Source organism: Bufo bufo, chromosome 5 (assembly GCF_905171765.1).
Source record: "Bufo bufo chromosome 5, aBufBuf1.1, whole genome shotgun sequence".
Classification (NCBI taxonomy): Eukaryota; Metazoa; Chordata; class Amphibia; order Anura; family Bufonidae; genus Bufo; species Bufo bufo.
The window spans coordinates 387,878,200-387,891,285 of record NC_053393.1 but is presented as its reverse complement, the minus strand read 5'-3'; the positions used below and the strand labels follow the sequence as shown (position 1 = coordinate 387,891,285).

The 13,086-nt window shown below is 45.7% G+C and overlaps 1 protein-coding gene across 3 annotated transcripts in view; it reads right to left on the bottom strand.

The window, feature by feature from the left end:
* JARID2 (jumonji and AT-rich interaction domain containing 2) overlaps positions 1-13,086 on the bottom strand; it is a 146,224-nt gene that overhangs the window by 51,594 nt on the left and 81,544 nt on the right. For all 3 annotated transcript variants that reach the window (XM_040432615.1, XM_040432613.1, XM_040432616.1), the window contains 2 exons: positions 8,732-8,908; positions 96-325 (listed from right to left, as the gene is read on the bottom strand). In XM_040432615.1, the coding sequence (XP_040288549.1) occupies positions 96-325; positions 8,732-8,908 (407 nt within the window). The remainder of the gene's footprint in view (positions 1-95; positions 326-8,731; positions 8,909-13,086) is intronic.

Sequence of the window (13,086 nt, the reverse complement as noted above, 5' to 3'; positions counted from 1 at the left end):
TTCAATTACAAAGGCAACAGTGAAAATGCAGACGATACGACCGTGAATTCCTGTAGATCTTACGTTTCTTTTACGCGGGAAAGCATAAGGTTTACCTGTTTCCTTAAATCCTGAGCCAACCTGTGATGACTGTGGTGGTTGTTAGCAGCGAGCCCTTTGGCATGCGAGCCCGTGTTAGAAGCAGGTTGGTGATTAGCAGCGGCAGACTCTCTCCGTCTCTCGGCTTTGTGATTGCGGTTCTTCTCTTTCCCTGGTGTGGCCTCTTTGCTTTTGTGTCTATGAGAAGTTTCTTTGTACTTCGATGATTTGCAAGACCCGTTAAATACTACAAGGTAACAATGACAAAAAAAATAAATGTTAAACCTACAAAACAATGATCCTGCTTGACATACAAAGCTATAGGTATTATTTCCCTTCTGGATCTCAGCTACGAAATATATGTGACCATAAATATGACATTATCAACTGCAGGACGTTTCAGAATGCGGAAACATGAATCCAATGTGTACGGAGAAGCTACAGTCAAAGATATTTTATAACGTAGAAACCTTTCTTAACCCAAGTAGGGGCTCAAGGACCCTGCGGTATTACAGCTGCATATGGCCTCCGAGCTGTGCAGTGCCCAGAGACTGTTATGGGGCTCTACTGCACCTCTGTGTACCTATGATTTTATATGGAGGCTCCTTTTTTGAAAAATATATGGCAGCCCTATCAGAAACATGAATATCTCCAGAATACAGTGGCGTATCAGGAAAGAAAAGAAAAGAAAAAAAAAAAAAAATTGCAAAGCAAAACTGGTTTAGCAACCAATCAGAGTGATCCTTACATTTTCCAAAGGAGCTCTGAAAAATGAAAGGTGGAATCTAATTGGTTGCTATGGGCACCTTTGCATCAGGTTTGATAAATGTCCACCATTCTGATTCTATGCCGCCCGACACTTTCTAAAAAGGGGCAGTAGCGAGGGTGGGAATGCCAGAGGATACGTTTTATTTATGACAGGGTGCGCCTCATCAACGATTAAGTGCATCCTCCGGCGGCGCAAGGGATATCAAGACCGGTGTAGCAAATGTTGGTCTTGATAAAACTCCGCCTTTGTGTCCATATGGTTCTGCATAAGGGCCTACAGCAATTTCCAAATATAAAAAATCAAATGAATTTAAACTGTACAACGAGCCCCAGTAACATCACCCCCTGTCTGAACGCCACCTTTGGGAAACTATGAATTTTCATAATGATATCCATGTATTACATTTTTGCTAAAGATTATCATTTAAAATAAATTCATAGAAAAGGCCATATTTAAATACGTTCTCCCAATATAAAGTATAATATATTTACATAGATTTCATACATAAAATCACTATTGCACACGGAAATGAAAGGGAACAGCCGATCACGAGTCACCTTCATCATTACTTGGCACAGTAATCCACAAGTGAGAATAGCAGCACAACGACAGCAAAACCTGAAGGTAGAACTCAAATAGGTTTCCAGGGGGGAAATATATGGATAGATATCAGATAAGTAGAGAGATATGAGCTAGGTAGATGAGAGAGAGAGAGACAGAGAGAGAGAGAGAGAGAGAGAGAGAGAGAGACAGAGACAGAGAGACAGAGACAGAGAGAGACAGAGACAGAGAGAGAGAGAGAGAGAGAGAGACAGAGAGAGAGACAGAGACAGAGAGAGACAGAGACAGAGAGAGAGAGAGACAGAGAGAGACAGAGAGAGAGACAGAGAGAGAGAGAGACAGAGAGAGAGAGAGACAGAGAGAGACAGAGAGAGAGAGAGAGAGAGAGACAGAGAGAGAGAGAGACAGAGAGAGACAGACAGAGAGAGAGAGAGACAGAGAGAGAGACAGAGACAGAGAGAGACAGAGAGAGAGACAGAGAGAGAGAGACAGACACAGAGAGAGAGAGACAGAGACAGACATGAGAGAGAGAGAGAGAGAGAGAGAGAGAGACAGACATGAGAGAGACAGACGAGAGAGAGACAGAGACAGACATGAGAGAGACAGACATAAGACAGACACGCCATAGGCTACAGCGCTCACATGCCTGTGTGAGTGTCGTCTTCGCTGGGCTAGAAGGCGAACAATGACAGGGAATCTGGCCGCGCTGGAACTGAAGAGACGAGGGATCCATGAGGGGAATATGTTTGTTTTAGATTTTCCCATAACATCCTGAGTAGTTTTACACGGATTTCGCTCTTCCTGGAGAGCCCTATTACCGTGCATCCGGACAGAATGGATAAGCTGCGGATTTTCCACCGTGGCTTTGCATGCAGTGTTTTACAGAAGCAGCAAATTGGATAAGATTTGAAGACACAGCAGAAAAAACTCCACAGCGTGAAGTGACTGGCGGTTTGAGCTCCTACAACACATGTATGTAGCGATTTGATAAATCGCAGTATATCTAGGCACGCACACAAGATCTATTCCCACACTATCAAGTTAAGTGGGAATGTGACACGGGGATAGTGAAGTCATAGCAAAGCAAGGAATGAAGCCTTCAGCATAGTGAGACAGGCAGGAGATCAGCTGAACAGCAGGCAGCCAAAGAGCCAAATCACTCAGGACACTAATGAGATTTTCTCCATACAGGCCGTGCCAAAGAGCCAGAGAGGGAAAAAGATCGCAAGTGATGCACGTACAGCTGTACAAATACATCTCCATCACTGTCATAAAACCATCATTATGTCACATAATTAGTTCTGGGACAGGAGGAAAAAAAGACAAGGCCGAACCTAAAGCAACCCCAGACATCTCTGCCGAGAGTGAGAGACAGCTGGCAGTAAGCTGCCTGGTACAGACAGGCACTCCGGATCTGTGCCCGTTCTGGGCCATTCTGTGAGAAACACTGGGGGAGATTTATCAAAACTGATAAATGGCTTAGTTGCCCATAGCAACCAATCAGATTCCACCTTTCATTTGCCAAAGGAGCTCTGTAAAATGAAAGGTGGAACCTAATTGGTTGCTAGGGGCAACTAAGCCATTTATCCTTTACACCAGTTTTGATAAATCTCCCCCATGGACACTCTGGTCAAAGTGCTGTGGAGAAAATGAACAGCACACGGATCCATGGACTTTAATGTGTCAGTTCACACATCAGTGGAAAAACAACATGCAGCACTTTGGTTCGTGATGCTGATAAAACACCCTTCATGTTTGGTCAGTGGTTTTTCAATGACCACCAGTACGAGATGCTCTAAAAGGCAATTTCCAGCCCAGCAGTGTACGTGGAATACGGATGACACACGGATTAAAAACACAGATCCTTCACGGACATCTTCATGAATGAAGCACTGACCATCATAGATGTCATCACGGACATGTGAACAGAGGAGTAGTTAGAAACAAATAACTAAGTACCGAAGGAAAACAATGGATGACTACCCCTAGGGCTCATGAATGTGTGCCACCCCATGTGGCTGCCGCTGATAGATGCAGACCCATTCAACGGACTGAAATGCCACGGAAGTGCACGGTAGTGCTTCAGTGGCCTTCCGCTCTGTATCTCCAGTATTGCAGATCCACGTTGATGTTCATGAGCCGTTAGGCTGGGATTTTACCCTGTGGTTTTCATGCAGTTTACTGGCGCAATTAAAACATGCCGCATATTTGCCAATTTCTGCAAAATCCGTGTCAGTTTCCTGCAGTTTTGCAGGAACTACGACAAAAAGTCACAACAAAACCGCAGCAATAAAACTTAGCCTTAGGGCCTGTTCACATGAGGATGAGATTCTATTTGATTGCTACGGCACAGACATATTTGATGCACAGTTTAGTAGACCTCAACAAAGCCATAGCCCCGGTGTGAAGGTTTTAGAGGAAGTCCTCCTGTGTCTATGTCTTGTACTCTATGACAAGTCAACAGGAAGAAACCCGGGACGTGGTCACACACACAGGCCGCTCGGAGTGAACCACACACTAATAAGCTCCTCATTCCCATAACCTCTCACAGCAGGCGCTCTCATCTCATCCTCATGAGTGGACATTTGTTCTTGTTAACAAAAGAGATTTCTTCAGGGTTTCATGACGTGCATTGCTCTATGTGGTGGTCTAGGGTTTCTCACATGGCCAATGTGTGGCCAGAGACCAATTTAGGAAGGACATTCAGCAATGACCTCCTAGGGCTGGTATGTCTTGGCCCTTGTTTGCCTTGGATTAGGTAGTCTACTAATGAGCCCCTGTGATATAACTGGTGGAGTCCTAGACTGCCCTTCTAAGCCTACATCATTTTTCCAATATGTGCCAGTCTCATTAGGGCCATAGAAAATTGTTCAGAAAATGGCAATGTGAGGGCTGTCCCATCCATTTTTCTCTGTAGTGGGAATATAACCTTAGTAAGCTCCACTGTTGGCGCTTCACGATCTTGCAATTCAGTTATGACATGAAATTTTGTAAGTGAATGATCGCCTCACTAGTACATTAATTATTCAGATTGCTGACAGGAGACATGGCCGACATTGCCATTGGTCATAAGTGTCTATAAGTCATAACCCCTGGTTCCTCTTTCTTCCTTCATTAAAAGGGGTTCTGCACTTTGTTTAAACTGATGATCTATCCTCTGAATAGATCATCAGCATCTGATCGGCGGGGGTCTGACACCCGGGACCCCCGCCGATCATCTGTTTGAGAAGGCAGCTGCGCTCCAGCAGCGCCGCAGCCTTCTCACTGTTTATCGTAGGCCCAGTGACGTCACGACTAGTATCACTGGCCTGGGCGCGTTCCCTTGAATGGAGCTTAGCCACGCCCAGGCCAGTTGATACAAGTCGTGTCGTCACTCGGCCAGCGGTAAACAGTAAGAAGGCCGCGCCGCTGCCTTCTCAAACAGCTGATCGGCGGGGGTCCCGGGTGTTGGACCCCCGCCGATCAGAAGCTGATGATCTATCCAGAGGATAGATCATCAGTTTAAACAAAGTGCAGAACCCCTTTAATTTCAGTTCTGCCTGGCTTCCAGTCAGGCTGGATGATAAATCTATTGCAGGGATAGACACTTTTCGCTGACTCTATACCAGCTGTTCGTCAGCTTAGGTTTGTTTCACACTGCCGACAACCAGTTCCGTGCAGCGATATTAGTCCATCCGATTCTCGGCACATTTACTGGATCACCCCTGGACCCAATTATAGTTTTATGGGGCCGGGCGGCATTCCCATTGCGACCGGCAGGCTACTCCTGGCCAAAACAACCTGCCGGATAGGCAAACGTGAAACAAGCCTTACTTTGAAACAGATTATTAAGCCAGAATCATAATCAGCATCAGGGTGCATATTAGGCCTCGCCCCTTTCCCACAAAGCTCCACACCCCCTTGTCAAGCAAAAAAGTGTAGAAATCCTAGATGCACTGATCTGCGCCAGTTTGTGCCATTTTTGTAGAAAGATTGTTGACCAGACACATTAGTAAATCTTGGCCTATGAATGTATCCGCACATCTGTTGTTTTAACAGACCGTGAATACTGGTAGTCAAAAAATAGGACATGTCCTTTTATTTATTTATTTTTTTGACTGTACTGATGGAACCCACAGAAGACATTTTTAATGCCCGTTCTACAGAAATGCAGGTTGGTTGCTAGGAGGAGAGGCAGGGGAATCCCCTCCCATGCTGCAGAAGCCAGAAAATGGCACCTGAGCAATCAGGTGACCATCCTATGGGTGTTTTCAGGGGGTTGGAGCGGGGAAATGCATTTTTTTGATTAAATTTTTTACGGCCGTTGTTAAAAACAAATGGTAAATGGATAGCAATTAAATGTTACAAACGGTTAGACAGCCAGAAAATGGATGAAAGATTTGAGGCATATGGCAGCAAAAAGAACATGAAAAAAGACTTAAGTTTAAAGAGGACCTTTCTCTACAAAAAAAAATCTAAACGAAGTATACAGACATGGAGAGCGGCGCCCAGGGATCTCCCTGCACTTACTGTTATACCTGCTCCGTTCTCCCGGTATAGGCTCCGGTATCTTCATATGTTCGGCTCCACCCAGTGGAACCTGCCGGCGTCTCCTTCTCCCAGGCTGTAGCGCTGGCCAATCGCAGCGCTCAGCTCATAGCCTGAGAGTTTTTTTTTTCTCTCAGGCTATGAGCTGAGCGCTGCGAATGACCAGCGCTACAGCCTGGGAGAAGGAGACGCCGGCAGGTTCCACTGGGTGGAGCCGAACATATGAAGATACCGGAGCCTATACCGGGAGAACGGAGCAGGTATAACAGTAAGTGCAGGGGGATCCCTGGGCGTCGCTCTCTATGTCTGTATACTTGGTTTAGATTTTCTATTCTAGTGAAAGGTCCTCTTTAAAAGGGATTGTCTGAGTTATGTAAAAAATAATAATAATAATGCACTGTACTAATTTCCCTAGTTTTGTTCTGGCCCTTTGTTGACATGCAGTTGCAGAGGTTTTCCTTATGAATATTTGTGGGTGTCAAAGATTGCCCAAAATTGCTGCCCTGACTGCTGGGATACTCATGTTGTATGTGTGGAACTACAAGTCCCAGCTATACAGTACAATGACATTGCTGATACACGCAGGATCTTCCCCCTACCTGTTCTTGTGCAATGCTCTGCAGACACATCTTCACAGCCAGCATCTGAATCTGTATCACAACCCTGAATCTGTGCTGCTGATGGTAGAAGGGGTTAAACTGTGCTAAAGAATCCAGTGGGAGGGGAGAGACGGGTCCGATAGCTCGGGAAGTGCAGGGGGTGAGACTTGTTGCTCCAACCAGCACAGCCTTCACAGTGACGTTCCCTACACAGAGGCAGACCTGTACCCTCCTGCTCCTCAGGCTTGTGCACAGAACGTCATCAGAGCAGGAAACAAAGCTGACATGCCCCTGCTCCTAGAGGCTCCGTTCTCCCACCTCTGGCCACGCCCTGCTACAACAGATTGACAGGGCCAGGCAGCCTTCACCTCCAACTGCTGGCCCTGTGGAAATCTTACGCCGTTCAGTATTCGGCGCAGGCGCAGTGAGGAAGCCGGCAGCCTGTGAGCGCCCTTCACTTACTGCGCCGAATACTGAACGAGACGGTGCAGGCGCGAGATTTACATGGCAGACAGGGCCGGTAGTAGGAGACAGATGCTGCCTGGCCCTGTCAAGGTGGGAGAGCGGAGCCTCTAGGAGCAGGAAAAACTCTAATGTCAGCTAGTTTAATAGGGTTAATTCTGGTGACAGAAACCCTTTAACACTGTATTTTTAGGAACAAATGATTTCTGCAGATAGCAGTGGACAGTCTTGTGGCTATTGTACAGTCGCTTCTGACCGTTTAACCACAAAACACTATCAACCAGACACAGGCCTTCACCGTGCACGCTGCCAATACAAAGACACAAACAAGCCAATCCCATCAGAATAAACCAGGAAGTTACCAAAAAGTGGTTTCTTTCCTTTTCCAATTGTGCTGAAAACAGGAATAAGCCACGTACTAGTTCCCCGGGTCTCTATATGGCCGCGTATGGAGGAGAACAGACCCATCCAACATGGCACATGGCATGGAAGACTAGCGCGTTGCAGTGTTGTATGTAGCATTATGCAACGGAGGTTTCTGGCGGACAGATCTGATCATGTGCCTCACCATCAGCGGCCATAATGAAGGCAGGAGCAGATTCGACTGCTTTCACATCTCTGTTTTGGAGATCTGGCCGCCTGATCCAGCGCAAACGCCGGCTGTTGGCCAGACAAAAACCATTGCATGCAACGGTTTAGTGAAGTGGAGGATCCGACTGGCTGCTCTGTGCTGAAACAGCCTACCGGATTTACTAACGGAGGTGTGAAAGAAGCCTAAACAAGAGGGCGGCACTGCTAGGTGGGAGATATTGGCTGTTAGAATAGCAGGTACCATGGCAGTCAAAAAAAACAATACACTAAAAACATTATCATTTCAAGGCTATTCCATTGCCGGACACTTTGCTACCATAATGATGAATGAAGAACAGATCATTAAAAATCAATGACATAAAAGCAAACAAATGTTCCAGCAATTACCACAAGCGAGAATGAAGATTTATTTCACACATTTGAGTAAAAAAACAAAAACAAAAAAGGAGCATAAGAAATGACGGGTCACATCTTACTGTGCAACATTTATCCCCGTACAAAACCCCTAAATCAAGTTATGAGTCAGTAGACAGTTTCGTACAATAACAAATGTGCCATTTATTTTATAAATGGCATGCAAGTGTGAAACATTTTTAACCTAACCATACCCAATAATAAAAAAATAAAAAAGACCAAATAAATCACACACATCCCTGTTAAAGTATAAGATATTCTAGTACCTTTTAGTACTTTGAAGGGGTTTTCCCATCACAGACAATAGTATATGCCCCCATTGTCTGATCGGTGCGGGTCCCAGAGATGGGAGCAGGGAAAGGCGTTGGAGGGCACACTGCGCAGCCGACCTTCATTCATTTCTATGGTGCCGCCGAAAATAGTTGGCCCCATAGAAATTAATGGGAGCGGTGGCCGCACAAGTGCAGGCGCTCCTGTTTACTTGTATGGTGAGAGTGCTTGGTTGTGGCCGGAACCCGGGTTCCTCTGGCCACCACTCTCCACGCTCCGTTCTCGGCGTAGGTGGGACCCACACTTATCAGACAATGGGGGGGCATATCCTACCGATATGCCCCTATTGTCTGTGATAGGACAACCACTTAAGAATTTATCCACCCAAAACCTAGTGCAATAATGCTGCCTATGATTTATAACAACACTGACCCAAACATCTGCTGAAAATGATACTAACCATGTCCGTTGATAACATGCTTATGCGTTTTGCCTTTCCGAGGTGTAGAGTGGCAGGAGGATGAAGTGTTAGTGGTGGTCATTTTTGTGTCCTCAAATACTTCATCATCTTCTTCCACATCTTCTTCGTCTTGAGAGCTTCCAAAGTATGACATACTACTTGGTAACGCAGGAGAACCTATGCAAGAGAATAAAGTAATGATTGTAAATATATATGTATATAGGTTAATGACATCATAAGTTCTCCACTTCCTGGACTCCTGCACCACATCTCAGGCTACCTAGCGTATACTGTACATCTGGTAGCCCAAGACACTTCCTACTGCCTTGGATTTGCATGAGCAGAGCTGCCCAATCTAAAAGCTTGGCTGGACAAGTAGGAAGTGTCTTGGACTACTGATGTACGGTGTGTATCGGGTAGTCCGGTAACTGGTGTGGCCATCTTGGATGATAGAAGATGAGCCTGGGAAACGGCAGATCTACAGCTGAAAATGAGGACACCATGTAAATGTTCTGTACATTCCCCCATAAATGTGATTTATTCTCCTTGAGCTGGGTGGTAGCTTTAAAAATCTGATACAGAAATATATTTTGATGGGTTTGCAGTAGATTTCCTAGACTGATATCTGACTAGGTCCCAAGACAATATGCACACTTACCAACATTTCAGTTGGTAAAATTGGGACAGGCATGCCCCAAAACAACCACTTATGGGCAGGGCTTGTGTTAGCCCCACCCATTTCCGGCCCAGGACAGAACAAATTTGCTGGAAAGGTCACTGAAAATCAGACTGTCCCTGCAAATTCGGGACAGTTGGCAACTATGAATATGTATTCCATCCACACGGTTGGCTTTTCATGTTTTCTTGCAATTAGCTGTACCCAGTAAATAGTTATATACAGTTTTAAAGGTATGCCTCAATGAAACATACAAAAAAATAAAAGTACATTACTACTGTAGCATTGGCATCATTGACATACACATCACATGGCATAAGCAGTAGCAGTAAGACTAAAGGGATTATCAGTAAGTCAACAGAACAGTAACTGTTCCTGAATGAGAACGCATACACATGTTAATAAGGAGAACAAATGCAATTCAAGTGATGACCCTTCTGCGCCACCTTGCTTGGTGCCAGGAATGGATCGCGTGGGCATCCTGTACCACCTAGACTAATGCATGATTGCCTGTGACCGTCTTTTAGATTTAATAGCCCTTTTCTATCAAAATCCTTTAGTGTTGACCCTAAGCGACCAGAGGACTTCTTTTATTTTGAGCTGAAATTCTTTGCTATGGGAAATACGGGTCGCTGTTTTTGATCCCGGGCTAAAGGCCTTTTTACATGGGCTGCCGATCGCCAATGAAGGGCACTCGTTCCAAATCACTGCCTGTGATGCCTGCTGCCGATCACCCGACAAACGATCAAACGCATCTTTGATGCGGTACTAAAAACCATCGCGCAGCCCTGTGTGAAAAGGGGAAGTGCTGGCAACAAGTGGAAACTGTATGGGGTTGAATGATCGTATTAACAAATTGTCGCCCCCTCATATGAAGATTGCTGCATGTAAAGGGCACTTAAGTAGCGTCGATAGACAAGCTGTGTCCTCATTTGGTGGTTTTTAACAGGCCTGAAGCTGGCTATAGACATTAGATGGTCAGTGAGTTGGCTGTCATTTAAGGGTGGGTTCCCATCACGTTTTATGCCTCCGTTTAACGTATATGTAGGGGGGGGGGGGGGGGGGGAAGGATCCAAAAACACAGCAGATCATGTGCTAATTTCTTTTTACAATGGTAAAAAAACCAGTAATGTGAACCCAGGGTAATGTCTATGGGAGTCTCCCGACAGCAGATGTCTTGGGAGATGAGGATCGGGCAGTTATATCTCAACTGGCAATTATTTGCTCTCAAGGAGGTAAGCCGCTGCTAAAGGTGACTGGCACGCCTTTTCCCCCTCTCTTATTCACAACACATACACTATATGGACACCTACACAGGCATTATGCTTGGAGTTGGCCTGCCTACTGCAGCTAAAACAGGGATCAGGCTTGCAGCGGTATTTGCCTGGAAATAGGCCGGATCCCTGCCGAGTCCCATTATAGTCAATAGTTGTCAGCTATGCCGGAACAGCCTGCCAGCCAATATTAGTGCCTGTTCTTGATGACCGCGAGGATTACAGCTATTACAGACTACATACAATGGTCTCAGACCGTAAAGCAATACTAATATGCTGTGGTTTTTATTTTCGTGATCAAACCTAAAATTGCTGCCAATGCACCTGAAAACTTCTTAAAAATAAGTCATCAGGAATACGTATAAGGCCTGACCATCCTGTTCTGGAACCACACCTCCCGTGGTAGACGGCCAAGCGGTGACTGCACCAGCGCGTGCTGTGAGCGGCTTGGATGTCGGACTGGTTTTTCTCTATCACAGCTACGAGCACTCCTCGTTCCAGACTAATTTCAGGACATTTAAAGATCTGATGAAATAATTCAGGTCTTGGAGCCGGCTGCTGGATTAACTGCAAGCACTGAAAATGCCTGCCGGCTGCCAAAGGAGCATTTTGTTCTTTTTTCCAGTGCGGGCTGGCAGCAGATCGGCGAGGTTTACATTAGCAGAAACCATATGTTTATATCCAGACGTTTCTAGGTATGGGACACCGAGGCTTGGGAGCCAAAGCCACTTAAAAATCTTATTGGGGTTGATTAGATTAATAAACCCTAATAGGATGCTTGAAACGCCTTGGTGCTATCAAATAACGCGACTTGACAAGGCTTCATTTTCCTAACCGAAACATTGGCTGGGAGAGAAGAACACTGCCCTGAAGGATGATTGTGAAAACTATGGCACCGAGTAGGGATCGACCGATTATGGGAAGTACCGATATTCTTGTCCGATATTAAGGATTTTGCACATCATCTGTATCAGCATCTAACCTTGCGAATATAAAGCAAATGCTTATGGAAGCGCTCACTAGTATGCATCGGGTGCCGGGGCGGGGAAGAAGCGCAGTAAGTGCTTCCGATACTCACCCTCCCTGGTCTTCTTTGATGGGTCCCGTGCTGCACTGTCCTGACCCCGTATAGCATCAGGACGTAGTGCGCGCACTATGACCTGACGCTGCACGGAAAACACAGGGGAGCGCGACACCGGACCCAGAGATGAAGAGGACCTGTGGCGCAGGGAGGGTGAGGAGTTATTTTATTTTATTCATCTGAGGTCTGATAGGGGGTTAAATAAAGTCAGTGAGGAGGGGGGGGGAAGGGGTTGGAAATTGGCATTTGGCACTAGTGTATTATAAATATAAATTGACTACCAACTAAGGGCTTTATTAATTTACCGTACATTTATAATATACTAGTGCCAAATGCAAATTTCCACCACCTCAGTGGCTACCAACTAATATAATATATATTATGAGATTGAAAATATTGGTATAAATTATCGGCGATCGGCCTGAAAGTTCACCACGGTATGCCAAAAGGATACTTGACATATGCTGGGTGCATGGTGGCATAGGGACACATCACAGGTATACTTTGGGGTGTACTCCTGACATATAACGTACCAGAAAAAAAAGGTACCACTGTGCATCAGTAACTACAGGACAGCAAGCGTCAAGATATAACAGCCTCGAGATGAATCCACTGAACCAATTATTCCATCATAATAACATCATGCACATTATTAATAGATGGAACGAGAACGCGTGTTCTGGGCCATCAACAATTTAGAGCATGGAGGCAAAAAATACTATTTTATTTGATGAACATAACAAAAACCTTCATTTTGCATAACCTACAGCTAACCTTCTGAAGGCAGTGTCACTTGTCATCTAAGGCTACTTTCACACTCGCGTTTGGTGCGGATCAGTCTTGTATCTGCACAGACGGATCCGCACCAATAATGCAAACGCTTGTATCAGTTCATAACAGATCCGTTTGCATTATTCATAAAAAAAAACGGATCCGTCTTGGCTTACATTGAAAGTCAATGGGGGACGGATCCGTTCCTCAGAGCGCCTGCGCCGGGTGTAGATGTGACGTCACCGGCGCATTGAGGATGGAGCGGCCGAGCGAGCGTCCTCCCCTCAGTGCGCCTGCGCCGACTCAAGACAGGTACGGCGCTGGCGCCAGATTTTGAATGCAGACAGGGCTAGCAGAGAACGAGCGCGTCCGCTGGCCCTGTCAATCAACATGAGGAGGGGGCGTCTTTATGAGAGGAGGATGCGGCTGCTACCAGCAAGTAGCCGCCCTACTTGCTGGTAGACAGGTAATTTGCATATTATAAAAGTACATTTTTTGCAGTATCTACTGAACCAAAATGATTAATTACATTATGTATGGATAAATTGCAGTA